At 43.6% G+C, this 24741-nt stretch overlaps 2 protein-coding genes across 2 annotated transcripts in view; both read right to left on the bottom strand.

Moving 5' to 3' along the window:
- The window catches only part of LOC137366208 (histone H2B 1/2-like), a 32885-nt gene extending 20535 nt beyond the window's left edge, over positions 1 to 12350 (bottom strand). The window contains exon 1 of the mRNA XM_068028194.1: positions 12270 to 12350. Within this exon, the coding sequence (XP_067884295.1) occupies positions 12270 to 12350 (81 nt within the window). The remainder of the gene's footprint in view (positions 1 to 12269) is intronic.
- Positions 12351 to 13241: 891 nt separating this feature from the next.
- LOC137366207 (histone H2B-like) overlaps positions 13242 to 24741 on the bottom strand; it is a 76038-nt gene continuing 64538 nt past the window's right edge. Inside the window, exon 2 of the mRNA XM_068028193.1 lies at positions 13242 to 13610. Within this exon, the coding sequence (XP_067884294.1) occupies positions 13242 to 13610 (369 nt within the window). The remainder of the gene's footprint in view (positions 13611 to 24741) is intronic.

Genomic DNA, 24741 nt, shown 5'->3' with positions numbered 1-24741 from the left:
AGTATTGTTGTACATTACATCTGCTACGAGGTGATGACCGCCAAATGGTTCTCCAGGACACGGGAAGCATCCAGGAGCTCCCACATAGCACAGGAGGTGCACTCTCGAGGTTGAAGTCCCCCTGCCATTCCTTCACGTTCACTGTTTTTCGGCTGCCGCATACTATGATGGGCCAAGTGGTCTCTTTCTCTGCCTTAAACCTTCTATGATTCTATCATGCTCACTAACATTATCCCCTTTTCATATACAGCACCACAGAGAGAGAGAGAATCAGTCCGACCATTCGTAACAGTGTGTCCATATCACACTGTATTACATATTCTTATGTATCATCAGAGACAGTATGAGTAACACAATAAAGTGCATACATATCATCCTAAATAATGGTATCCCAAACATATGTACAGCATTAGAGAGGGAGTGTCAATAGTGCATTTTCTATTCGTGTGTCCATATCACACCCAATAACTGGATCCCACGTTTTTATGGAGCACTAGAGACAGAGCTGAAAGTGAATAAGTGAGAGAGAGAGAGAGATCCCCATCAGCAGTTACAGGCTGACCTGGAAGCCTCATTTTATCTTGAAAGATCCGTGGGAGACAGACGGTGCAGTCTCATCTCTAACTGATATTGCATCAGAAACAGACACATTATTATTCCTAGACTCTGGGTAACAGTTAGAGAGTGAGGTGAACAATGTTCCAAATTTAACGCTCTTGACACTGTTGATCTCTGTAATCTCTCAGCTCACACCGCTCGATATAACTGTCAGTGAAGGACAGTTTCAATGTGATGACATTAATCTGGGACTGTTACTGTCAGATATTAACTCCTGCGCGATCGCAGCAAACACAGCGACTCCCTCGGAGGATTGCTTTGAGAAGACGGGTGAATGAAGAGCAAACACACTGCAGGGAATGATGTCAAACTGAGCTTCAGAAAGGGGTAATCCCCCAGCTTGAAACGTTCTCTGACCTTTCCCCACAGCCCCAGTTCCTTTGCTCGAACTCGGAGAAAACTGAACTGGGGAAAGTTCCAGTTTATTTTTGTCAGTTCCGATGAAGGGTCACTGACCCGAAACGTTAACTCTGCTTCACTTTTCACAGATGCTGCCAGACCTGCTGAGTGGTTCCAGCATTTCTTGTTTTTATTTCAGATTTCCAGCATCCGCAGTATTTTGCTTTTATTCCAATTTATTTTCTTTTGTAAATGAGTGGGGAAAGAAGCGCATGCGCGATGCGCCTCCTCCAGCCCTGTCCTTCTGCGTCATTTAATTAGTGAGCGGAAGAAGTTTGTTTGAAACAGACGGGAATGGAGACCAAGAGCCCCGGGGTAAGTGAGTAAACAGCACTCTCCTTCCAGCAGCACATTGCTTTGAGAGCCTGTCCGCAGAGGGGCTCAGAGATCAGCATTGACTGCGGAGCAAGTTCAGGGGGAGTTGGGGGCTGTTTGTAAGAGGCGGAGTGGAGCAGGAGCATGGAGTGAGCGCAGAAGGAGAAGCCTTTCTCAGGCTGTTTGTGGACAAGGTAACGGAGACAGAGCAGGAAGAAGCTGCTGTTGAAAATCATTGTTGTTTTCTCTCCTCAAACCTGTAATGCATGTTCATGGTTTAGCTCCAGTTTCACACTGTGTTGTTATTGAGCAGTGAATAGAGGGAACAGAGCCAGACAGTAGGGATGGGGACAGTTATGCAAACAACACCTATTGCTGGCGCCAGGTGAGTCGTGTCAAGGAAACATTTTAAACAGCAGATGTCGGTTTCCATTGAACGATTGATCCAAGAGAAGCAAGGAAATGGCAGATACTCTGAACAAGAATTTTTCATCTGTCTTCACAGAAGTAGACACAAAAAACATCCCAAGAATAGTAGAAAATCAAGGGGAGTAAGGAGGGGGGAACTTAAAACATCACCATCGCGAGAAAAACATGTTTTTGGAAAACTAATGGGACTAAAGGTTGACAAGTCCCCTGGATCTGATGGCCTACATTCTAAGGTTTAAAAGAAGTGTCTGCATAGATAGTGGATGCATTGGTTGTAATCTTCTTAAATTCCCTAGATCCTGCAACAGTTCCAGTGGATATTAAACTGCAAATGTAATGTCCATGTTCAAGAAAGCAGTAAAGAGAAAGCAGGCAACGATAGGCCTGTTAGCCTAATGTCTGCCATTGAGAAGATGCTGGAACCAATAATTAAGTCAGTCATCGCAGAAAACATAGAAAAATTGGAGCAGGAGTAGGCCATTCGGCCCTGCTCTTCCATTCAAAAATGATCAAGTCTGATCGTGTAATTCAGTACCTCTTCCCGCTTTCTCCCCATATCCCTTGATCCCTTTTGTATTAAGAAATATATCTATCTCCTTCTTGAATATATTTAATGACTTGGCCTCCACTGCCTTCTGCAGCACAAAATCATGAGAGGTATAGACAGGGTGGATAGCAAGAAGCTTTTTCCCAGAGTGGGGGATTCAATTATTAGGGGTCATGAGTTCAACGTGAGAGGGGAAAAGTTTCGGGGGGGATATGCGTGGAAAGTTCTTTACGCAGAGGGTGGTGGGTGCCTGGAACACGTTGCCAGCGGAGGTGGTAGACGTGGACACGATAGCGTCTTTTAAGATGTATCGAGACAGATACATGAATGGGCAGGAAGCAAAGAGATACAGACCCTTAGAAAATAGGCGACATGTTTAGATAGAGGATCTGGATCGGCGCAGGCTTGGAGGGCCGAAGGGCCTGTTCCTGTGCTGTAATTTTCTTTCTAGAGAATGCCACAAGTTCGTCACCCTCTGAGTGAAGAAATTTCTCCTCATCTCGGTTCTAAATGGCATACCCATATCCTGAGACCGTGACCCCTGATTCTGGACTCCCCTGCCATCAGGAACATCCTCCCTGCATATAGCCTGACTAGTGCTGTTAGAATTTTATAGGTTTCTATGAGATTCCCTCTCATTGTTCTAAACTCTAGTGAATATAGGCCTAGTCAACCCAATCTCTCCTCATTGTCAATCCTGCCATGCCAGGAATCAGCCTGGTAAATCTTCTTTGCACTCCCTCCATGGCAAGAACATCCTTCCTCAGATAAGGAGACCAAAACTGCACACAATACTCCAGATGTGCTCTCACCAAAGCCCTGTATAACTGTAGTAAGACTTCCTTGCTCCTGTACTCAAATCCGCTTGCAATGAAGGCCAACATACCATTTGCCTTCCTAACTGCTTGCTGCACCTGAATATTTGCTTTTAGCGACTGGTGTACAAGGACACCCAGGTCTCTTTGCACCTCCCCCTTTCCCAATCTGTCACCATTCAGATAATAATCTGCCTTTCTGTTTTTACAACCGAAGTGAATAACCTCACATTTATCCAAGTTATACTGCATCTGCCATGCATTTGCCCACTCACCCAACTTGTCCAAATCACATTGGAGCCTCTTTGCATACTCCTCACAACTCAGTTTCCTCCCCAGCTTTGTGTCGTCTGCAAACCTGGAAATGTTCCCTCACCCAAGTCATTAATATATATTGTGAATAGCTGGGGCCCAGGCACTGATCCCTGTAGTACGCCACTCGTCACTGCCTGCCACCTGGCAAAAGGCCCGTTTATTCCTACTCTCTGTTTCCTGTTTGTCAACCAATTCTCAATCAATGCCAGTATATTACCCCCAATCCCATCTGCTTTAATTTTGCACACGAACCTCTTATGTGGGACCTTATCAAAAGCCTTCTTAAAATCCAGATACAACACATCCCCTGGTTCTCCTTTATCTATTCTACTAGTTCCATCCTCAAAAAGCTCCAGCAGATTTGTTCATCAAGATTTCCCTTTCGTTAACCCATGCTGTCTTTGTCCAAACCCGTTTATGCTTTCCAGGTGTTCTGCTACCACATCCTTTATAATAGACTCTCGCACTTTCCCCACTACTGATGTAAGGCTAACTGGTCCGTAATTCCCTGTTTTTTCTCTCTCTCCTTTTTTAAATAATGAGATTACATTTGCAACCCTCCAATCTATGGAACATTTAGAAAATTATAATACAATCATGCAGAGTCAACATGGATTTATGAAAAGGAAATCAAGTTTGCCAACAATATTAGCGTTCTTTGAGGATGTAAGAAGCAGGGTAACTGAAGGGGAACCAGTAGATGTAGTGTATTTGTATTTTGAAAAGGCATTCGCTAAAGTGCCATGCAAAATGTTACGACGCAAGGTAAGAGTTTGTGGTGTTAACGGGGAATATATTGTTTATTTTATTTATTTAGAGATACAGTACTGAAACAGGCCCTTCAGCCACCGAGTCTGTGCTGACCATCAACCACCCATTTATACTAATCCAACATTAATCCCATTACCCTCTCACATCCCCAACTTCCCTCAATTCCCCTACCACCTACCTATACTAGGGGCAATTTATAATGGCCAATTTACCTATCAACCTGCAAGTCTTTGGCTGTGGGAGGAAACTGGAGCACCCAGCGAAAACCCACGCGGTCACAGGGAAAAGTTGCAAACTCTGCACAGGTAGTACCCAGAATCGAACCCAGGTCGCTGGTACATGCTTACTAACAAGAAACAGAGAATTAGGATAAATGTGTCATTTTCAGGTTTGCAAACTGGAACTCGTGGAGTGCCACAGGGATCAGTGCTGGGGCCTCAACTACTTCCAGTCTATATTAATGATTTGGATGAAGGGATCGAGTGTATTGTAACTAAATTTGCTGTTGATACAAAGAAAGGTGTGAAAGCAAGTTGTGCGGAGGACACAATGAGTCTGCAAAGAGATAAAGACAAGTTAAGTGTGTGGGAAAAATTTGGCATTTTAAGTATAATGTGGGAAAATGTGAGGTTATCCACTTTGGTATGATGTAGAGAAAAGCAGAATGTTATTTAAATAAGGAGAGACTGCAGAATGCTGTGGTATAGAGGGATCTGGGTGTCCTCTTATATGAATCACAAAAAGTTAGCATGGAAGTACAGCAAGTAATTAGGAAGGCTATTGGAATTTTGGCCTTTATTGCAATGGGGATGGAGTAGAAATGTAGGGAAGTCTTGCTACAACTGTACAGCGTGTTGGTGAGACCACACCTTGAGTGTGTATACAGTTTTGGTCTCCTTATTTAAGGAGGAAAATACTTGCATTGAAGGTAGTTCAGGCAAACATCACTGGCTTGATTCCAGGGATGAAGATGTTGTCTTATGAGGAACGTTTGACCTGGTTGTGCTACACTCATTGGAGTTTAGAAGAATGAGAGGTGATCTGATGAAACATATAAGATACTGAAGGGGCTTGACAGGGTATTTACTGAGATGATGTTTCCCCTCATGAGGGAATCAAGAACTAGGGGGAACAGTTTCAACATAAGGGGGCACCCATTTTCGATGGAATTGAAGAGGAATTTCTTCTCTCAAAGGGTTGTTGTTCTTTGGAATTCTCTACCCAAGAGGATGGTGGAAGCTGGTCATTGAATATATTCAAGGCTGAGTTAGACTGACTTTTGATTTACAAGGGAGTGAAGTGTTATTGGGACAGGCAGGATAGTGGAGTTGAGACTATGATCAGATCTGCCATGATCTTATTAAATGTTGGAACAGACTCGAGTGGCGGAATGGCCTAATCCTGCTCCTAGTTATTATGTTCTTGCATTATAATGCCAGGTGGAATTAAAAACTTGACTTGTGCAAATATCCCTGCTCCAGCAGGTATTCCCATTCATGGAGCAGTGCAGATGTTGGGTTGTTCCTGGCTGCCACTAAATTGTTATAAAACTACCAAGAAAACCTGATCAGCAGAAGCTGAGTGCTGCAGTGGAATCAGACACTGACACTCTTTGTATTACTGATCATCCTTTGTGGTTGGTCATAATGATTATTAATTGAAATAGTATATTCATGTCTTTTCAAGCTTCCACCTCAATTGATCTTGAGTTACAAGAGATATTTTTCTTTCTTTCTGTCAGCAAATACTTGAAGGAACCAGAAGGATTGTGATGATTCCCCGGCACAAGGATATGTACAGTCCACTCCTTCTAACACAGAGTAGGTACATTATCACTCCCAGAGCTCAGAGACACAGACAGGCCATGAGTTCCACAGTCACAGAGAGCAGAAGCAGTCAGACTCACACTGATCCCAAGTTCCAGAGACACATTTTCAATCCAGCAGACAATCAAACAAAGCAGGAGAGGCAGAAGTTGTTTCCAATTCACCCCAACTCAGTACTGCTGAAAGCTAGGTACATCAATCTTAGTTCAAAATCACACCCACTATCATATTGAAAAGCACCGGATCAATCCCACAAGAGTGCACCCTAAGCTACAAATTAAATATGAGGTAGAGCAGCTGATGGAAAGGTACAGAATGAATCCGAATAATGTAGCCCAGACTGCAGACTGAGTGACAGATTCCAATGTAGTACAAACATCTGATACAGTATCAAAAGGAAAGTTACAGTATTATGTCAATTAGTGCACACTGCACTACACATTACATACCAATCCAATAATCTCTCTAAGAGCTGTACTGAATGATATCATATCAATTGAATGATTCTGATTATACTGAGCATGCCATGTGTGAGTTTGAAATATATGTTGTCATTCACAAATGTGTTCATACAGTTACAGACTGAATACTAGTCCAAAAAGCTCAAACCACAACTCAGTAATACACACAGTTAAAATGTGCAGTGATCTATATTTTAAAATACTAGTGAGACAAGAAAATGGTGATACATTATGGCATTAAACAAATAGTTCTCAATACCATCCCGCATATACATATTAAGTACAGGTACAGAAGAATTCCACACTCATACAGCACCAGCGTCACATAGATACAGAATGTACACTTGCAGACATAACCAGCAGCTGAGAGGTACAAAATTAATCCCACTGTAATGGACTGTCCAAGAGACAGGCACATAAAAAATGAATTGTAACGCATATTTCGTACCAGAGACTGCCAAATGCAAAATGAGCCGTGGATATGCGCACGCAGACTGTACCAGAAACTGACTGATACAGAATGAGACCCATACTCATACGCGGTACCAGAGGCGAACAAGTAAAGAATAAATACAATATACACTTCCAGTACCAGAAAATAATATATGCATAACAGATATCACTCACGTACATTAGCAGAGATTGACAGACAACAGAATGAATCCCACAATCTCATTCAGTACCAGATACTGACAGGTACAGAATGAATCCCATACACACTGTACTAGGCACTGAAAGACATAGGAGGAATTGCACATTCACATACAATAGAAAACACTGACAGATACTGTAGGAGTCACATGCTCACAGTCAGTACCAGATACTGTTGAAAAGAGAGTTAATCCCACACTTGCATTCATTGCGAGAGACTGACAGATACATAAAGGATATCGACACTCACATGGAGTAACAGAGACTGACATGCAGAACTTGAACCACACATATGCATAGTACCAAAGTCTGAAAGGTATTGAGTCAATCCCATAATCAGATACAGTGTCAAAGACTGACAGGCACATTCGAGTTCACGTGGCTAGAATACCAGAGATTTTCACGTACAGAATGAACCTTATTTCTCATTCAGTCTGGATACTGATAGATGCACAATGAATCATACAATCATACTCGATACCAAGTTCAGACAGACACCATATATATTCCCCTCTTATTCACAGTATCATAGACTGACAGGCACAGAGTAAGTCACAAAATCAATTAATTTCAGAGACCATCAGATAGAGAATTAATCTCACTCTCACAGAAAGAACCAGAGATTGACAGATATACAGTGAGACCATAAAATGACTCACATACAATGACAGACACATAATTAAAACCACTGGCATATATAGTACCTTAGACTGACGCATCGAGAATGAACCATACAGTCACATTCCGACTGTAAGATTGATGCATACACAATGAATCTCACACTCACATTTAGTTCTGGACACTGACAGATACCGAATGATATCCATATTCACCCACAGTAGCAGATAGATACAGAAGCTGCCACACATTCACATACAATACTCATGATTGACATACAGAATGAATCACACAATCACATTTAGTTTCATAGACTGACACTGAAATAATCTCACACTCAGACACAGTACCACAGACAGATAGATGTAGAATTATACTCGCTGTCACATAATGTACCAGAAAGTGTGTCAAAATTCATCTCATACAGTACAAAAGATGGACTGAATTTGTCCCACACTCAATGTAATAGGTTTTAAGCAAGTGAAGCGGGGGTGGGGGGAGGTGGGGAAGAGAAGAAAAGGGAAGGTGTGTAATAGGGCAGAGGGCAGGAGAGATTAACTGACAAGGAGGTCATGGGGCAAAGGGAGTGTGCTAATGGTGTAGTGAAAGACAAAATATTAGTGCAGAGAGAGTGTTAATGACAGAATAATCAATAGTTCTGTCCAAAAGCACATACTTGAAAAACCAAGTTCAAGGCAGGCACATGGTTAAAAAAAAAAGATAAAATAAAATAATAAAAAGGTTTGAGAGCCCTGTCAACCACAGTGAGGGGGAAATCGGAAACGAAGTTGATGAAATTTTCCAGTTCGGAGCGGGAGCAGGAAATGACACTGATCCAGTCATCATTGTACCGGAAAAAGAGCTGGGGGTGGGGTCCTGAGTGGGACTGGAAAAAAGAATGTTTGACATACCCCACAAAAAGACAGGCATAACCATTTACAGAGATAGGGCACAAAGAATCATCATGGAAAGAGGCATGAGCTTCAAATCCAAAGCTGAAGTGACAGGATCAGAGGAACAGCTGTTTGTTCTGCAGTGTGGACTTCGGTCAGATCTGTAAACAAGCAGTTCCACAACAAAGGGAGAGAACTCAAAAATTCGAGTTCTGCCTTTCAGGAATATTGCCGGGAAGCACTTTTTCACACAAAGGGGAGCGGGAACCTGGAATTCTCTCCGAAAAATAAGATAAACCAGAGGGTCAATTGACAATTTCCAACCTGAGATTGAGAGATGTTTATCCAGTGACGGTCTGAGGGTTTATGAAATCACAGCAGGCAGCTGGAGTTAAGAGACAGGTGAGCCAGGATCTAATTGAAAGGTGCAGCAGGCTCGAGGGGCTGAATGGCCGACCCCCATTTCTATGTTCCTTTGGCTGCAACAGGGCAGAAACAGCTGCGAACATACGTTGCATTTCACATTTAACAGCAAAAATACCAGCAGTCAGGAGCTGAAAAGGGAAAGATGACCCCTCGATGACCTGAGAATAAGTGCAGAATGGCCTCCTTCAGAACTGGTGATTTTATCAGGATAAGATGGCGAACATTAGAAATTAATCCAACGGGAATCGCCATCCTCCGCCTCCAGGAATTGGACAATTTAATGCTGGGATGTGGGAGATTGGTTTGGGCAGGGGGTTGGCTGTGACACCACGAACACTCCCTCTCCACCTCCTCACTCCATCACCCCACCCCCTTCCCCTCTCCATGGGACCCCGGCATCATCCGATCCACAGATACTTTCCAGCAGACATTGCTGGGGAGAGACCGGAGTCATGGTTCTCTGTCTCCATTTTCCCTGTCCCACCCATGGCCACTGAGGCTCCTCTACCCCCACCCACCCTGAGAGCAACTAACCCACCTTGTCCATAAATTTAAACTGGAAAAGTGTCTCGTTAAGAGCAGGAGCAGAGGGGAGGCTGTAACCTATCAGAGAGGATTGTGTTCCTGAATCCCCAACTCTTTTTGCCATGTTTCCATTCAATGTCCACACTCTCTCCTTGGTCTGTCCCTGGAGACCTGTCATATCACGATTCTCTCCAGGGAATTTCTAAAGATATTTCCCCCATCCCTCCAGGATTGGCCTGGAGTCTCCAGCACTCCCTCCATTGCAGTACTTTCTGAAATACTACCCGTGCCATGTAATAGTCAAGAGAGACAGAGGGGAACGAGACAGATCAACAGGATGTCTGGCAGATTCAGTGTGAGACGGTAACACTGCCGGGTAAAGGCCGCTTTCCAACTCCAATCTTAACACAGGAGATTCCCCAAACAGCTGCAATAAGGTGTTTGTAAACTGCTGGAAGAGGATGTGTGTGGAAATGGTGATGTTACTGAGTAGGTTATTTGTTATAGAATGGACTGTGTTTAGGTGGGAATATTACTGAGTGTTAATTGTAGCGGAACCATATTTAAAAGCTCCGGCTTTCTGGAAAGCCTTGACTATGAAGGCCGAGTCTGGAAGGGTTTGTGTGGAGAGCTGGGTTTCGGTTCCACTGTTAATAAAGGGTTTGAAATTGGCGAACCAGAGGAAACTGGAGGTGGAGCTGAAAGATGAGGGGCCGTTCTCTCTCCGTCTGTCACTCTGGGTGTCTCCTCCCCATCTGCTCTCTGTTCAATCTTCACTCTGTCTCCTCCCCTTCCTGCTCTCTCTCTGCCATTCTCAGGCAGGTCCGGGCGGTCTGTGTAAAGTAGAGCCTGCAAGAGTCTGCTTCTTTTATTGTGTAGTGACCTGAGTGAAGAATCATCATGTCTGGCAGAGGTAAAGGAGGCAAAGGACTGGGCAAAGGCGGAGCAAAGCGGCACCGCAAAGTGCTTCGTGATAATATCCAAGGCATCACCAAACCAGCAATCCGCCGCCTGGCTCGCCGTGGCAGGGTCAAGCGGATCTCGGGTTTGATCTATGAGGAGACTCGCGGGGTGTTGAAGGTTTTCCTGGAGAATGTGATCAGGGATGCGGTCACCTACACTGAGCACGCCAAGCGCAAGACGTTCACTGCCATGGATGTGGTGTACGCTCTGACACGGCAGGGCCGCACTCTCTACGGATTCGGCGGTTGAACAATTTGACCATTTCCAGCAAACACAAAGCAAAGGCTCTTCCAAGAGCCACCCACCGCCTCACAGAGAGAGCATTGACCGAGAAATGGGAGCTGGGATCGGCTGTTCAGAACAGTTCAATCAATCTGAAATATTTCAGATTTCCAGCATTCGCAGTATTTTACTTTTAATTCTTTGTTCAATCAATCTGCTGTGTTCGGGATGAAAAAAACTGGAATCGCCGAATTTGACATTTCATTTGCAGCAAGGATGTGCAGTGGATTTGATTTTCTCAACTGGCTGTGTAAACAGTGCCCGAGACTCTCCAGTTAGTTATTTCCACAGTCGACACATGCCCTCAGTGAAAAGCCACATCACTCCTCCAGAATCACTCATTGTTTTCATAGAATTTCAAAATGATTTCGCTGCAATGAGGGAATCCGGGCGTTTTGCAGCAACTGTTAAATCGTTCACTGGAACCAGACCCACTTGTGATGTTATTTCCCCCGAGACGGTGTTTCCTGCTCTGAAACTGACAGGGTTTGTGAAACTGATCAGTTTCAGCTCAGTCATTCAGGGACCTGGAATTCCCGCAATTTGAGCCCGCGCTGTCCAGAGCCCACTTCTGATTGGTCACCCACGTCTCATTCACATGTCTTAACCAATTGCCGAGCCTCGAATTAGAAAATACAGCAAATCACTGGCTTAAATTGGCAGAAAGTTTGAATTCGAAAAAGCCGTCAATTTCAGTGTCGGAAAGAAGCGAATTAATGGTAAATCTGGCGTTCGTTTAAAGCTGTTCGTAAAATCGGGCCAGGACTTTGTGCTGATAAAAGCGGAATAAAAAAAGCTTTTGATGGATTATATATATTACGAAGTTTTAATCTGTAATTTTTTGTCTACTTATCTGTCCATGGCGGTAAGACTCTATTCAGCAATCTGTAACGGGACAAATAACTCACTCAGTGTGGAAGTAATAAATTAGACAGGCTTTGGGGTGACAGTGAGAAATCACTGAAACAGATGCTTAAACCTTTGAAATAGTTCTCATTCGGTCCTGTTACTGGCATTCTGGAATCAGACAGTAATCAGCCCTTTCACAGAGACTGTGGGTGGCTCTGAAAAGAGCCTTTGGTTTATTAGGTGACATTTTGGCCACTTTACTTTTTCTGGGAGCTCTGAGCGCTGGTTTTCTTCGGCAGCAGCACGGCCTGGATATTAGGCAGCACCCCGCCCTGAGCGATGGTCACTCCCCACAGCAACTTGTTGAGCTCCTCATCGTTGCGGACGGCCAACTGCAGGTGTCTGGGGATGATGCGGCTCTTCTTGTTGTCTCGGGCCGCGTTGCCAGCCAGCTCGAGGATTTCAGCGGTCAGATACTCGAGCACAGCAGCCAGATAGACCGGGGCTCCGGCACCCACACGCTCAGCATAGTTGCCCTTTCTCAAGAGCCTGTGAACACGGCCCACCGGGAACTGCAATCCAGCCCGGGAGGAGCGAGACTTGGCCTTGTCCCGAGCTTTGCTGCTGGTCTTTCCTCTTCCAGACATTTCCACAATCTCGCAAATACTTTCACAAAGAATGGATAATTTCCGCCGCATTTACTTTACTTATCGACTGAAAACTCTCCCCATTGGCCGGTACTTAATTCACCTCATTTGCCTATATTCTTCACCAATCAGGTCACTGACAACAGAAGAGGGCAGGGTTTACCGCCAAAACATCAGAAGCAGAAAATTTGTCAATTTCAAAAAGACCGCCAATTTCATTGTCAGAAAGGAGTGGATTAAAATAAATGTCATCCTTCGTCAAATATTTAAAATCCCTTCTCTTTATTTTGTTTTATTCACCTTTTTCCGTCACGAATTACAGACGCGGGTTTAAAATGTTATTTAAATTGTGGATCTTTCTACAATTGCTTTCAAACTGTCCCGGGAGGTACTAAATCCCTGTTCACAGCATTTCCCTGAAGGGAAACATTCAGTTTAGCTTCAATCAGTGTCCTTCTCTGAAAACAGGAAGCAGGATCGAGTCCTCAAACTGCCCTTAGTCTGCTGTGTAATAATCCCATTCCGGGCTGTTACACTGCGGAGAGTTACTGTTAATAAAATGATGAATCAGTTCACATTTCAGGAATAGAGTGAAGGGACTGATGTCTGACTCATGCCGCTGAAAGCAGCTGTTAATGCGGTCATTCAGGGGCTGTGCAAAACCACAATAACAGCTTTAAGCAAAAAAGTAAAGGCGGATGAGCGGATTATGGGTTTGAGTTCGGTTTCTGGGACAGCAGACAAAAACACAGCAGTGGGACATTTATTATGTTGCACATTGTCTTAAAATGATTTCATAGAGATGTTCGGATGCAGCTTTTTCAGAGAGATTGTGGGTGGCTCTTAAAAGAGCCGTTGTGTTTGGGGTGTTATTCAGTCCATTGTGCAGTTTTACTTGGAGCTGGTGTACTTGGTCACCGCCTTTGTCCCTTCCGACACGGCGTGCTTGGCCAGCTCCCCGGGCAGCAGCAGGCGCACTGCGGTCTGGATCTCCCGGGAGCTGATGGTTCTGCGCTTGTTGTAATGGGCCAGGCGGGAAGCCTCACCCGCGATGCGCTCGAAAATATCGTTCACAAACGAGTTCATGATACTCATGGCCTTGGAGGAGATGCCGGTGTCGGGGTGAACCTGCTTCATCACTTTGTAGATGTAGATGGAGTAACTCTCCTTCCTCGACTTTCTCCGCTTCTTGCCGCTCTTTGCTGACGGTTTACTCACAGTTTTCTTGGCGCCCTTCTTAGCAGCTGCTTTCTTCTTCTCCTCAACCATCTTTAGTTTCAATTTCAGACTCAGAAATAAACCAAACCCCTTCCGAGTGCGGATTAAATAGACAATCCCACAGCACTATGCTAATGAGGGATGGGGGAAAGTAAAGATTGTGATTGGGTGATTTGGAATGATGTCCCAACGATTTAATATTGTAATTCGACATTTGGTCTCTTTCGCCATCCAATCAGATTAAATATTTGCAACCAATCACAAATCCCCGTACTGCAATCAGGAAGTATATTGCACAAAGACTCTCTCCAGCCCCAGTTTATATTGAAAGAGCTGCTCCCTGTGTGGAGCTTCCTGGAAATGTCCTGGCTGTTGTTAGGAGGACACTTATTGACTGATTCTGTGTCGTTGTGTCTCTGCTATTGCATGTGAGTGTGCAATTAATTTCATTTTTAGTCTAGGCTACTGTGTTTGAGTGTTTTATGTAATTTGGTAACTCTCAGTCTCTGGTGCTGTATGGATTCATTCTGTCTCTGTCAGGTACTGTGTTTGAGTGTGAGGAGATGAGGTGGAGTGTTGCAGCAAGGAAGATGGAAAAGAGCATTGGTGCCGATGACACAGCCTTACTTGACCCCAGTTTGCACTCGGATTGGGTCAGTGATAGATCCGTTGGCAAGGATTACAGCTTGCATGTCGTAGTGCAGTATGTTTGAGGAGGACATTCCATAATCCCTCTCGGTTGGTAGAGTCGAAGGCCTTTGTCAGGTCAGAGAAGGCGATGTATAAAAGTTGCTGCTGCTCCCTACATTTTCTTGAAGTTGTCTTGCTGTGAAGATTATGTTCACTGTGCCTGTTGGTGGACAGAATCCACATTGTGATTCCAGTAGGAGCTCTTCAGCCACGGGGAGGAGGCAGTTGAGAAGGACTCTTGTGATGACCTTCCCTGTGGTGGACAGCAGGGATACCCCTCTATAGTTAACACAGTCGGTCGTGTCAACTTTTTAAAAAGATGATCACAATTACCGCATCACGGCGATCCCCTGTCATGCTCTCCTCCTTCTAGATGAGGGAAATGAGACATGTATTTGTGTCGAGTGTTTCTCTGCCATATTTTAGAATTTTGATGTGAATTCTATCTATTCTGGCAGTCTTATTGTTTTTTGGCTGTCCATCTCTAACGTCATGTGTGAATGTGGGATTCATTCTGTACCTGTCACTCACTGGTACTTTGTGTCAGTGTGAGATACATTCTGTATCTGGCAGTCTTCGGTATTGTATGTGAGTGTGGAATACATTCTGTCAGTGGCACTGTGTGTGAGTATTTGATTCATTCTGTCAGTCTCTGGAATGTTATGTGATTTGGGACTTAGTCTGAATCTGTCAGTGGTTCTGTATGTGTGGAATTCAAGCTATATCTGTCAGTATCTCTGTGTGTGTATGTGAGTTCATTCTTTATCTGTCAGTCTCTGGTGATTTATGTGAGTTTGGCAGTCACTGAATCTGCCAGGTACTGTAGGAGTATTTGAGAATGATTTTGTATGTGTCAGTCTTTGCTACTACATAGGAGTGTGGGATTAATTCTGTATCTGTCAGCCTTTGGTAGTGTGTGTGATTGTGGGATGAATTAATTCGCAGTCATTGGTGCCCAGTATGAATGTGTAAATCATTCTGTAACTCAGTCTGATATTGTTATGTGAGGGTAGGAATCACCTGTATCTTTCGATCCCGGGTGCTGACTGTGAGCATGGGATTCATTCTGTACCTGTCGGTGGTACTGTATCTATCTGTGGGATTAATTCTGTACCTTTCAGTCACTGGTATTGTGTATGAAAGTGGGATTAATTCTAGATCCGCCACACATTGGTTGTGTGTGTGTGTGTGTGTGTGTGTGTGTGTGTGTGTGTGTGTGTGTGTGTAAGAACATAAGAAGATACGAAATAGGACAGGAGTAGACCATTTGGCCCATCAAGCCTGCTCTGCCACTCAATAAGATCATGGCTGTTCTGATTGTGGCCATAACTTCACTTTCCTGCCTGCCCCCATAACCATTGACTCTGTTGTCGATCAAAAACCTGTCTATCGCTGCGTTGAATATATTCAATGACACAGCCTCCACAGTCCTCTGGAGAGCAGAATTCCAAAGATTAACAACCCTCTCAGAGAAGAAATTCCTCCTCATCTCCTTCTTGAAAGAGAGACTGCTTATCTTAAACTCTGGCCCCTAATTCTATAATCCCCCACAAGGAGAAACATCCTCTCAGCATCTACCTGTCCAGCCCACTGAGAATCTTACAGGTTTCAATAAGATCACCACTCAATCTTCTGAACTCGAGTGAGTATAGGCCCAACCTGCTCAACTTTTTCTCATAAGACAATCCAACATCCCAGCAATCAGTCGAGTGAACCTTCTTTGAACTGATTCCAATGCAAGTATATTCCTCCTTATGTAAGGAGACCAAAACTGTATGGAATTGGGATGTCACTAATGCCCTGTAAAGTTATAGCAAAACTTCCTTACTTTTAAACTCCATTCCCCTTGCTAAAAATGCCAACATTCCATTTGCCTTCCTAATTACTTGCTATACCTTCATGCTAACATTTTTGTAATTCATGTACCTGGACACCCAGATTCCTTGGTACAGCAGCATTCTGCAGTCTCTCCCTATGTAAATAATATTCTGTTTTTCTATTCTACCTGCCAAAGTAGACAATCTCACATTTCCCCATATTATACTCCATCTGCCAAATGTTTTCCCACTGACTTAACCTATCTATATCTCTTTGCAGACACATTGTGTCCTCCTCACAACTTGCTTTCCTACCTATCTTTGTACCATCTACAAATTTGGCAACAATATACTTGGTCCCTTCATGCAAGTTATTAATATAGACCATAAATAGTTGAGGCCCCAGAACTGTACCTGTGGCACTCCATTAGTTACAGTTTGCCAATCTGAATATGCTCCATTTATCCCCACTCTCTGTTTTCTGTGAGTTAGCCAATCCTATATCCATGTGTGGATAGTTTTCAGTTTGTATCTGTCAGTGCCTGGTACTCGATGTGGGTTTTGGACTCTTTCTCAATCTCTCAGTGCTACTATTTGTGTGTTAGGTTGCTTTAGATGACTCGGGCTGAGGTACTGTGAGTGAGTGCAATAATCAACCTATACTTTTCAGGATCTGGCACTGAGCATGTGTTTCAGCATCACTTTATCTGTCAGTATCTGGTACTCTGTGTGATTGGGGGATTCATTATATAACCTTCCGTCCCTGGGACTGTTTGCAAGTCTGGATTCATTCTGCATAAAATGTCAGCACAGCAGCAGGCCACAGATGTGGTTGGTTTTAAGCAGACAATATGTTTGAAGTTTTGCCAAGTATTAAATATCTGTCACTGTGAACATAATAGCGAAAGATAATGTATCTTTCAATCTGATACAGGATTGATGTGCAAGTGTAACTCAGGCTGTACTAATCAATTTGATCAATGCCATTCAGTCTGACTCTGAGGGAGAATCTTGGACTTGTGTGTAAAATGAGCTCAGTCTGGAATTGTACAGTATCTTCCATCTGACACTATATGAGGTTTCAGGACTGGTATGTAATTTATAGCTCAAACTATACTAATCAAATTTATAATGTATCTTTTAGTTTCACAATCCGGATGAGTTTTAAACTGGAATCTGAGTTTGTATCTCAGGTGATACGATATTTCAGAATCTCTCAATCTGATTATGCACTTGAGATTTGGACTTGTATCTAATGTATATGTCTGGACACATTATGGGAATTAATACTGATAATAAACTGATAACATGTGTAAATATTGGGCTGGTATTTAACTTGAATCTCAGATTATATTAGTTTAGTTTAGAGATACAGCACTGAAACAGGCCCTTCGGCCACCGAGTCTGTGCCGACCATCAACCACCCATTTATACTAATCCTACACTAATTCCATATTCCTACCACATCCCCACCTGTCCCTATATTTCCCTACCACCTACCTATACTAGGGGCAATTTATAATGGCCAATTTACCTATCAACCTGTAAATCTTTTGGTCATGTGGGAGAAAACCGGAGCACCTGGAGCAAACCCACGCAGACACAGGGAGAACTTGCAAACCCCACACAGGCAGTACCCAGAATTGAACCCGGGTCGCTGGAGCTGTGAGACTGCGGTGCTAACCACTGCATCGCCCTTAATTCTAGAGCTTTGAAAAGGGAACCATGTGTCAGTTCAATGTGTATTTAATTTGTAGCTGAGGTTGCACTATTGTGGGATTGACACACTGATAATTTGATAGTGGGTGAGAATTTGGACTGGGATTTATTTATCTACCTGTCAGTGGTACTGAGTTGGGGTGACATGGAAACAACGTCTGTCTCTCCTGTTCTGTTTGATTGATGGATTGAAAATGTGTCTCTGGATCTATTTCTGCTGTCTGAGACTGTGGAACTGATGACCTGTCTGTGTCTCTGCGCTCTGTGAGGGATAATGTACGGACTGTGTGTGAGAAGGAGCTGGTGACACTCTTCCTTGTAACTTGGGTGGAGGAAACATCACATTTATTCTGGTTCATTCAATTATTTGTCTGTTTGAACAAAGGTATGTTTATAACTAAAATACAGGTGAGATAGAAGATACAGGATTTTAATGAATTTAATCTCTCGAATAATAATGAGCCCCCACAAAGGAAGCCCAGTCATACAAATATTATCATTGTTTGACTGCACTGCAGTAACAGGTTCTTCCCATTCTGTCTTCTTTCCCCATCGACACACAGCCTGAGAATGGCCTCTCCCTTCCCCCACTCACCCCATGTTCCGGGACCAGTTGATTCTCCATTCCGCCTCTTACAAACAGCCCCCGTCTGCCCCTGAACTTGCCCCGGACTTGATGCTGATCTCTGAGTCCATCTGCGGACACGCTCCCAAAGCGATGTGCTGCTGGAAGGAGGCTGCTGTTTGCTTCCTTCCCCCGGGAACGGGATCTCTCCATTCGCGACTGTTTCAAACCATCTTCTTCCGCTCACAGGCAGTGCTGGGGGAGGGGAGCGCAGGCGCAGATTCAGGCAACAATTCAGCAAACAGAAACATAGAAAATTTCCGGCGCAGAATGAGGCCATTCGGCCCAACATGTCCGTGCCAGCTCAAAGAGAGCGATCCAGCCTGGTTCCGCAGTTTATTGTTATTGGACAGTGAAGTGTGGAAATAGAAGCGGACAGTCAGAATGTGGGGAGTTACACAAAGAGAATCTATTATCGGCACCAGGTGAGAAGTGTGAAGGACACATTTTAAACAGCGGCTGTTTGGTTTCGCTTGAACGGTTAGACCATGGGAGCGGGAACTGGAAATCTGACCTGTGTAAAAGTCCCTGTTCCGTCGGTCAGTCCCATTCATGGCCCAGTGGATTGTTTCTGGATGTCATTTAATTGTTGTAAAACGGCCAAAGCCCCTGGTATGCAGTAGCTGGGGGCTGAAGGACTGCAGTGGAATCAGACACTGACTCTGTTTGCATTGCTGGGTTTCCTTTGTGATTGTTCACAATGATTATTCATTCAAAGATTGTTTTGGTCTCTCTTGTAACTTCCACCACACCTCTTCCTGAATTATAATAAATACTTTTTCTTTCTACAGGCAAATACTTGAAGGAAGCAGAATAAATAGAATGATGCCTCAGCACAAGGGGAAGTGCAGCCGGCTTCTCACACACAGTAAGTACAGTATCATTCAGAGAGAAAAGAGACATCAGTTCCACAATCACTGCCAGCAGTACTAGTCAGACTGGCACTGATCCCAAGTTCCAGAGACTAACAGTCAATCCAACAGTCACACAGAGCATGACAGACTGAAGTTGTTTCCATTTCACCCCAACTCCGTCCCACTGACAGGTAGATACATCAATCCCAGTCCAAAATCACACCCACTATCAGATTGCAAGGCACTGTGTCACTCTCACAAGACAGCGGCCTGAACTACAAATTCAATGTCAGATAGAACAGACAAACAGTCCCTGATTGTAAAGTACAGAATTAATCTCAATAATGTAACCAGACTGCAGACTGAGCTACATGTTACACACCACTCCACAAATCTCACAAGTGGTCAGACTGGAGGATACAGTATTAATTCCATTACTGCAGACTGAATGCACTGTTATCTACCAGGACATAAAGCATATTGTAAAATGAAAGGACACAGACCTGAAATGTTAATTGTGTTTCTCCCTCCACAAATGCTGCCTGAACTGCTGAGTATTTCCAGCATTTTTGTTTATTTCATATTACCAGCATCTACAGACTTTTGCTTTTATTTTCGAGTGAAATAAACATTGCATTGTGAGGTGGGAGTGACTGCCCTTGACATCAAGGCAGCCTTTGACATGTATGGCAACAAGGCAGCCCTAGCAAAACCAATGTAAATAGAAATCGGGGCAAAATGATCTGCTGTTTGCAGTCATACCTAGCACTAAGGAAGATGGCTGTGGTTGTTCAGGTCAATCATCTCAGTCTCCGGCCATTACAGCTGGAATTCCTTATGCTCGTGTTCTAGGCCCAACCATCTTCAGCAGCTTCATCAACAACCTTCCCTCCATCACAAGGCCAGAAGTGTGGATGTTTTCTGATGATTGCCCAATGTTCAGCACCATTCATGACTCCTCAGATACTGAAGCAGCCCATGTCCAGATGCAGCAAGACCTGCACAACATCCAGGCTTGGGCTGATAAGTGGCAAGTAACATTGGCATCAGATAAGTGCCAGGCAATGACCATCTCAAACAAGAGAGAATCTAATCATCTCCCCTTGATGTTCAATGGCATTACCATCACTGAATCCCCCACCATTAACATTGACCATTGGTTACCATTGACCAGAAACTGAACTGGACCAGCCATATAAGTGCTGTGACTGCAAGAGCAAGGTCAGAGGCTAGGAATTCTGCGGCGAGTAACTGACCTCCTGTTTCCCCACATCCGTCCACCATTCACAAGGCACAAGTCAGGAGTGTGATGGAATACTGCCCACTTGCCTGGATGAGTGCAGCTCCAACAACACTCAAGTAGCCTGTTTGATTGCCCACATCCACCACCTTCAATATTCACTCCATTCACCACTGATGCACAGTGGCAGCAGTGCGTACCAGCTGAAAGATGCACTGCAGCAACACACCAAGGCTTCTTCGACAGTACCTTCCAAACCTGGAACCTCTACCACCAACAAGGACAAGGGCAGCAGATGCATGGGAACACTACCACCTGCAAGTTCCCCTCCAAGCCACACACCATCGTGACTTGGAACTATATCACCATTCCTGCACTGTCACTGGGTCAAAATCCTGGAACTCCCTTCCAAACAGCACCGTTGAAATTCCTACATCTCAAGGACTGCAGCAGCTCAAGAAGGCAGCTCCCCACTATTTTGTCAAGGGCAATTTGGAATGGGCAATAAATGCTGGCATAGCCAGTGATGCCTACATCACACTAACAAATGAAAAAAGTGAGGAAATAGTGAAGGGCTTCTATAGAATACATGCAGATATGTTTCCTCTTGTGGTGTTGTCTGAAACAAGAGCCAAAAATATAAAATCGACATTCATAAAACCAATGAGGAATTCATGAAAAAGGTATTTATGTAGTGAGTGGTTAGAATCTGGAATTTGCAACCACGGGGAGAGGTCGAGGCGATAATATCGATGCATTTAAGGGGAGGTGGAACAACTGTATGGGAAGAAAGGAATTGAGGGATATACATATGGGGCTTTATTTTTCATTATTTGTGCATATGAAGCAGGGTGGCTGGAAATATGTGAAGAGCATCGAGCAGTTGGGACGATCCCAGTGCAGTGTTTTGTCTGGATGGATCTGCCCAGAACACTTGTGATGCAGGAGCTGGGAGCTTCAGTACTTCAGTGGAGACAGATACTGACACTGGTTTTCATTTGTGGGTGTTTTTAATGATTATTAATTGCGAAATTAAATTCACCTCTTTGATATTTTGCACCTCCCCTGTTCTTGAGTTAAGACATATTTTTTCTTCATACAGGCAAATACTTGAAGGAATCGTGATGAATGTGATGGTTGCTGCACTCGAGGCACAAGGAACAGTGCAGCCAGCTCCTCTCACACACAGTAGGTACATTATCACTCAGAGTACAGAGGGATAGACAGTTCATCAGTTCCCTGGTCTCAGACTGCAGAAGTAGTCAGGCCCACATTGATCCCGAGTTCCAAAGACACACTTTCAATCCAACAATCAAACAAAGCAGGAGAGAAATAAGTTGTTTCCATTTCACCCCAATTCAGTCCCATTGACAGTCAGATACCTCAATCCCAGGTCAAAGTCACACTCATTAACAGATTGAAATACAATGTGTCAATCTAAATATAATGCAGACTTAGCTATCAATTAAATATCAGATAGAATTGGCACATGGTACTGATTGAATGGCACAGAATGTAACGTAATGATGTATCCTGAGATTTAAATTAAATACCATACTCAAAGCTCACATCCATTCATGATAAAGGATGTTTAAACATCCCCATAGTGTACCCTGAGATACAAGTTACATACAAGTTCAACATTCATTACAGAGAAAGTTTCTAAGGTGCTGAAAGATATTGTAACCTGAGACACAAATTAGATACCAGTTCAGAACTCACCCACACTGTGAAATGGAAAGATACAGAATCAATTCCATTAGTGTAGATCACTTTATAAATCTGTTTCCCCCAGTCACTGACCTCTCTGCTAAGGTAAATAGGCCTTTCACTTCAACTCTATCCAGGCACCTCAAAATTTTGTATGTTTCAATGAGATTTCCCCTCAGCCTTCTCTGTGCCAAGGAGAACAGCCCCAGCCTATCCAGTCTTTCCTCATAGCTGCATTTTTCCAATCCCGGCAACACCCTCGTGAATCTCCTCTGCACCCTCTCTAGTGCAATTACATCCTTTCTGTAATAAGGTGATCAGAACTGCATACAGTATTCGTTGTGGCCTGACTAATGATTTATACAGTTCCAGCATAACCTCCCTGCTCTTAAATCTATACCTCGGCTAATAAAGGAAAGAATTCCATATGCCTTCTTACCACCTTAACGACCTGTCCTGCTACCTTCAGGGATCTGTGGACATTTACTCCAAGGTCCCTCACTTCCTCTACACCTCTCAGTCTTCTCCAATTAATTGTGTATTCCTTTGCCTTGTTTAACCTCCCCAAGTGCATCAACTCACACTTCTGAATTGAATTCCATTTGCCATTTTTCTGTCCATCTGACCAGACCATGAAGATCTTCCTGCAGTCTACAGCTATCCTCCTTGCTATTTACCACACAGCCAATCTTTGTGCCATCTGCAAACTCATACCCCCTACATTTACATCCGTGAAGACTACATCAACTGCACTACCCTCATCTATCTTCCTTCTTAATTCTTCAAAATTTCGATCAAGTTGGTTAGACAAGATCTTCCCTTAACAAATCCATGCTGACTATCCTTGATTAATCTGTGCCTTTCGAAGTAACATTTTATCCTGTCTCTCAGAATAGATTCCAATAATTTGCCCACTACTGATGTTAGACTGACTGGCCTGTAATTATTTGGACTCCCTCACTCCCTTTTTAAACAAAGGTACAAAGTTAGCAGTCCTCCAATCCTCCATCACCACACCTGTATCCAGTGAGGTCTGGAAAATGATGATCAGCTCTTCTGCTATTTCCTCTCTTGCTTCCTTTTAACAGCCTGAGGTGCATTCCATCCGGCGCTCGTGATTTATCAACTTTCATATACACTAATCCCATTAATATGTCCTCTCACCCTCTGTATGGATCACATCCATACTTCACACCCCTCTTCCTTATCTACAAAAAATGCATCTTCCCCCTCTTTTGTGAAGACAGATGCAAAGTATTTATTCAGAACAATGCCAGCATCTTCTGCCCGACACATAGGTTACCTTTTTGGTCTTTTCTGTGCCCTATTCTTTCCTTATTCATCCTTTTACTCTCAATGTATTAATAAAACATCTTTGGGTTCACCATAATTTTGATTGCCAATATTCTTTTATGCTCTCGCTTAACTTTCCTAATTTCAATGTTGATTTCCCCCCTCCACATTCTATACTCCTCTTGGCTTTCTGTAGTATTCAGTTCTCTGTGTTGGACAAAAACTTTCCTTTACTGCCTTATTATACCTGTAAACTCCTTGACATCCATGGGGCTCTAGATTTGGCCTTCCCACCCTTTTTCTTTGTGGGAACATGTTGACCCTGAACCCCTGGAATCTCCCCTTTGAATTCTTCCCACTGCTCTGACACTGATTTACCTTCAACTACCTGTTTTCAGTCCACTTTCGGTAAATCAATCTTCACCTTAGTAAAGTTGGTCTTACCCCAATTGAGAACTCTAACTCCTGTTCTGTCCTTGTCCTTTCCATAATTATATTAAAACTGACTGAATTATGATCACTACCACCAAATTGCTGTCCCACTGCCGCTCCTTCCACCTGCCCCTCTTCATTTCCTAAAACTAAGTCTAAAACTTCACCCTCTCTTGTTGGACTTGCTACATATTGGCTAAAAAAGTACTCCTGAATGCACCTCAAGAATTCTGCTCCCTCAATTCCCTCTACACAAAAAGTATCCCAGTTAATGTTTGGGTGGTACAAATCCCGCACTGTTACTGCCCTATTGTTCTTGCACTTCTCAGATATTTGCCTACATATCTGATCTTCCATCTCCCTCTGACTGTTTTGGGGTCTATAGTACACTGCCAGCAGTGTGATTGCCTCTTTTTTGTTCCTCAGCTCAATCTATACGGTCTCATTTGATAAACCTTCCAACATATCATCCCTCCTCACAGCTGTAATAGTTTCTTTGACCAAAATTGCCACTCCCCCTCCTTTTTTATCCCCTTCCCTCTCACGTCTGAAAACCCTGTAACCAGGAAGATTGAGCTGCCACGCCTGTCCCTCCTTTAGCCATGTTTGTGTAATAGCTATGATATCATACTGCCACGTGTCTAACTGTGCCCTGAGCTCATCTGCTTCATTTGCTATACTCCTTGCATTGATTTAGATATCGTTGAGCACTGCCAACATTTTTTGTTTTGAAGTTTCTAATCAGTGTTTCCTCTCTCTTCCAGACTCCATTAATTTTCTGCCTTCCATTTTC

The sequence above is a fragment of the Heterodontus francisci genome, unplaced genomic scaffold, assembly GCF_036365525.1.
Source record: "Heterodontus francisci isolate sHetFra1 unplaced genomic scaffold, sHetFra1.hap1 HAP1_SCAFFOLD_255, whole genome shotgun sequence".
Taxonomy (NCBI): domain Eukaryota; kingdom Metazoa; phylum Chordata; class Chondrichthyes; order Heterodontiformes; family Heterodontidae; genus Heterodontus; species Heterodontus francisci.
The sequence above is the reverse complement of the archived record's forward strand: the minus strand, read 5'-3'. Positions and strand labels throughout refer to the sequence as shown.